The 3,381-nt window shown below is 34.3% G+C and overlaps 1 protein-coding gene across 1 annotated transcript; it reads right to left on the bottom strand.

Annotated features, from left to right (window-relative positions):
- LOC109790067 (lysM domain receptor-like kinase 4) lies at positions 1-3,107 on the bottom strand. Its single transcript, XM_020349164.3, has one exon. The coding sequence runs from the start codon at positions 2,367-2,369 to the stop codon at positions 498-500; it is 1,872 nt and encodes a 623-aa protein (XP_020204753.2). The 5' UTR covers positions 2,370-3,107; the 3' UTR covers positions 1-497.
- Positions 3,108-3,381: the final 274 nt, after the last annotated feature.

Below are 3,381 nucleotides of genomic sequence, written 5' to 3'. Positions count from 1 at the left end.
AGTTGAATATTTTAAAGTTTCGAAAACTGTTTCAGATTCTTTTTCGGAGGATATAGCAATCCTTTGACGGTTACTATAAGTACAAAATGGAATATGCTTCTCTTATATCCTCCAATGACTAAGTGTTCAGGTGATGATTCATTTCTGTAATGACCAAGCGGTTCTTAACATATATAGATCTATCAAACTATCAAAATAGTAATAAATTATTGATCTAAGTTCCTAAGGTATGTGTTTCTAATTTTGTAGACAAAAATAATGTAATTGACAAATGAGCGATTTCATTAAAGACAATTAATTATAATTTTTTTTATAAAAACTAATTATTAACAAAATTAATAGATATTTGTACTATAAAAATATCAATGTTAATATTTGATAACGAGTAACAAGAAAGAGCAGCAGAACTTGTAATGGAACACAAAATTTTTTACATTTCATAATTACAAACATAACTTTAGCCAATTTGGTTACAGATTTTCATGTCCTGCTCTTGGCTAAACCATTTTTGCAAGGACTTTCATGATATCATCCATAGTTGGCCTAATAAGGGGATCATCTGCCACACAATCTTTTGCTAAAAAAGACAAACATAAAGCCTCAGAAAGAGGATAATCCTTCAGATTAGGATCCATGAAACTCCTTAACCCTTCAAAACAGGACCCTTCACTGGCTTCTCCCAACAGAAATCCGAGGGAATCTTTCATTGTTTTTCCATCAAAATTGTCCCTTCCTGAGATCAACTCTAGCAACACAACCCCAAATGCAAAAATGTCCACTTTTTCAGAAACTGATCCATGCAAGAGGTACTCTGGTGCCACCAATCCTTTGGGAATTTCTACACTGTCATTTCTTTTGCTGAGTGTGGCACTAGTTGCCAATGCCCTTCCAACATCAGCCAGTTTCCCCCTCCAATTTGCTGTTATGAATATGTTTCTACTACTCACATTCATGTGAGCATAAGAAGGGAAAGAACAGCAATGCAAATAGTAAATACATGTTGCAATATCAAAGGCTATTTGTGTCCTTTTGTACCAATTCAGAGGATTGCATGGTTCAGATAAGCAGTCCCTCAAGCATCCATTCTTAGGCAACTCAAAGACTAAATAACACCATGAATCATTACTCTCACCATAGCAAACACCAAGCAAGTTCACAATATTAATGTGGTTGATCTTAGAATGTAAATCAATCACCTGGCGTGTGTCCTCCAACCTCATCCTTTTTATCATCACCTCAAGATCATTGACTGAGCCCTTGTAGACAAAGTCACCAATCTTGTTTTCTTCACTGAATTTTTTTGTGGCCTTTTGGAGCTCTTCTATGCTGTAATTGAGTAAATAGTACTTTATCCCAACAAGAAGATCAGGGGATAGGCACCAAGTTGTAGAGGTTTTAGTTGGTGTCCACAAAGTGGGGAAGTTTGTTGAACTAAAGGAATGGACAACATCACTTTTCCTCAATCTCTTCATGTACATTCCGCTTGCAAGCAATGTTATGAACAACAAAAACCCCACAACAGATCCTGCTGCAATATACAAATTTGATGATTGTGTGGATTCCTGATCTATAACCACTGGATTTGTAAGGAGAAAACCAGGAGGTGGAGAAGGAGAATCAGGAATATCAAGTATTCTGATTGGACCATCCCTTAATGGAATGAAAACAACTGTATCTGGATATATAGTTGACAAGGGATTCAACTTCAGGCTATTAACTGCTGCGAAATCTTCAAGTGAGATGCTAAATTTTCCGATGAATTTTTCTGGATCATCTCCCAGTATTATAGGGTATGTGACAAGGTACTTCACCTTCTTGCTTCTGGTGAAATTGTCACTGTCAGGACAAGCACATGTAACAGGCACATGAAGCTCAGAACCAGCTTCTGCCTTGTTACCTTGTGAAAGGTTTTCCTCAGCAAGTGTGAGTGGTTTCAAAAGCCCTTCAAAAACTCCACAAGCAATATCTGAATATGTGGTGTTTTCATGGACTTTATAGGTTAAACTGGTTTGATAATACTTGCCAGAGCAGGTGCAATCAACAGGAATAAGAACCTCTTTACCTTGTTTGAGTACCTGAGAGTGAAAAGAAGATGTGAGGTTGTTTATTTGAAGCACCTCATCTGAGTTCTTGTTGAAGAGCTTTGAGACTTTTGAAATGGTGTTGAAATGTTCATTGGCTCTATACAGCAAGAATGTTTTGCATGAATCATGCGTTGAGTTGCAACTGTACCTTGTCTCTATCACAGCTTCATTTGAAGTACAATTAGTAGGGTCGTAGGGAAATTGAGCAGAGCATGCACCTAAGCACATCCAAGCAACAAACCAAAGATGAATCATAATTTTGTGGATGAGAAAAAGACTTCCCATGAAGAGAATTCTCAGTAACACTAGTATGTTACAAAGAGAAAAATGGAAGGACAAAAGAAGGATATCCAAAATCAAAGTGATAAAATAGATCTCTCTTGGCTTGAACTTGATTCATATGAATTGTATCATTGCTAAAGGGTATGAAACTATGAATGAATTATTTAGCAAGCTTCCAAAGAAATATGACATTAGAGATCATGACCATTTTGTCGACATGCGTGGTCAAATGCGTAAGAAGCCGGCAGAAAAACAAATGGCTACTTGAGGATATACTTAATTAGTTAATTATTTCCTATATTTTATAGTTGTTACATGATGTTTGTTCTATACTTGTATTCCTTTCTACTTGTTTCTTACCAATCATATTCAATATCTTATGTGTTGTCTGTCACTATGTCAAGAACAAGGCTCTTCCTCCCATTCAGACACATTGCAGATTGTCAATCCTCCAATGAATAATAGATTAAATATGCCAAAGTAGAACCCCGATTGACAGAAAAATAAAAAATGCTGAACATGTTTATTCACCCAGAAGAAGCATATATGAAGGGGCCAATTTCTACAATGGGGATTGAACTATTTGTTGGACTTAATGTCTTTCTGTACCAATTTTGATTATAGTGGATTTTTTTTTCCTCGTAGTTTTTTTCCCGTCAAGGGTTTCTCACTCAAAATTTGTGTATTATTCTTGTTTCTTTATCTTTGTTGCTCATTATTTTCAAGTTTCAACAACTAGCTTACAATACAAAATTTACATTTAGTGCTAATTATATACTGACGGATTAGTAAAACCATCATAGACTACAACTTTTATAATAATTTTAATATATTTTAAAAAAATATATATTTATGTATATATATATATATATATACACACACATATATACTAATATGTATTGATATAAAATTTTAAAAAATGTATTAAAAACATAATGATATAAAAAAAGGTTATAAATTTCACTGATTCTGTAACATCCCAAATTTTATACAATAGTTAATTATTATTTTATAT

The sequence above is a fragment of the Cajanus cajan genome, chromosome 8 (genome assembly GCF_000230855.2).
Source record: "Cajanus cajan strain Asha chromosome 8, NIPB_CcT2T_4, whole genome shotgun sequence".
Classification (NCBI taxonomy): Eukaryota; Viridiplantae; Streptophyta; class Magnoliopsida; order Fabales; family Fabaceae; genus Cajanus; species Cajanus cajan.
Note: the sequence above shows the minus strand (reverse complement) of the source record. Positions and strands in the feature narration are given on the sequence as shown.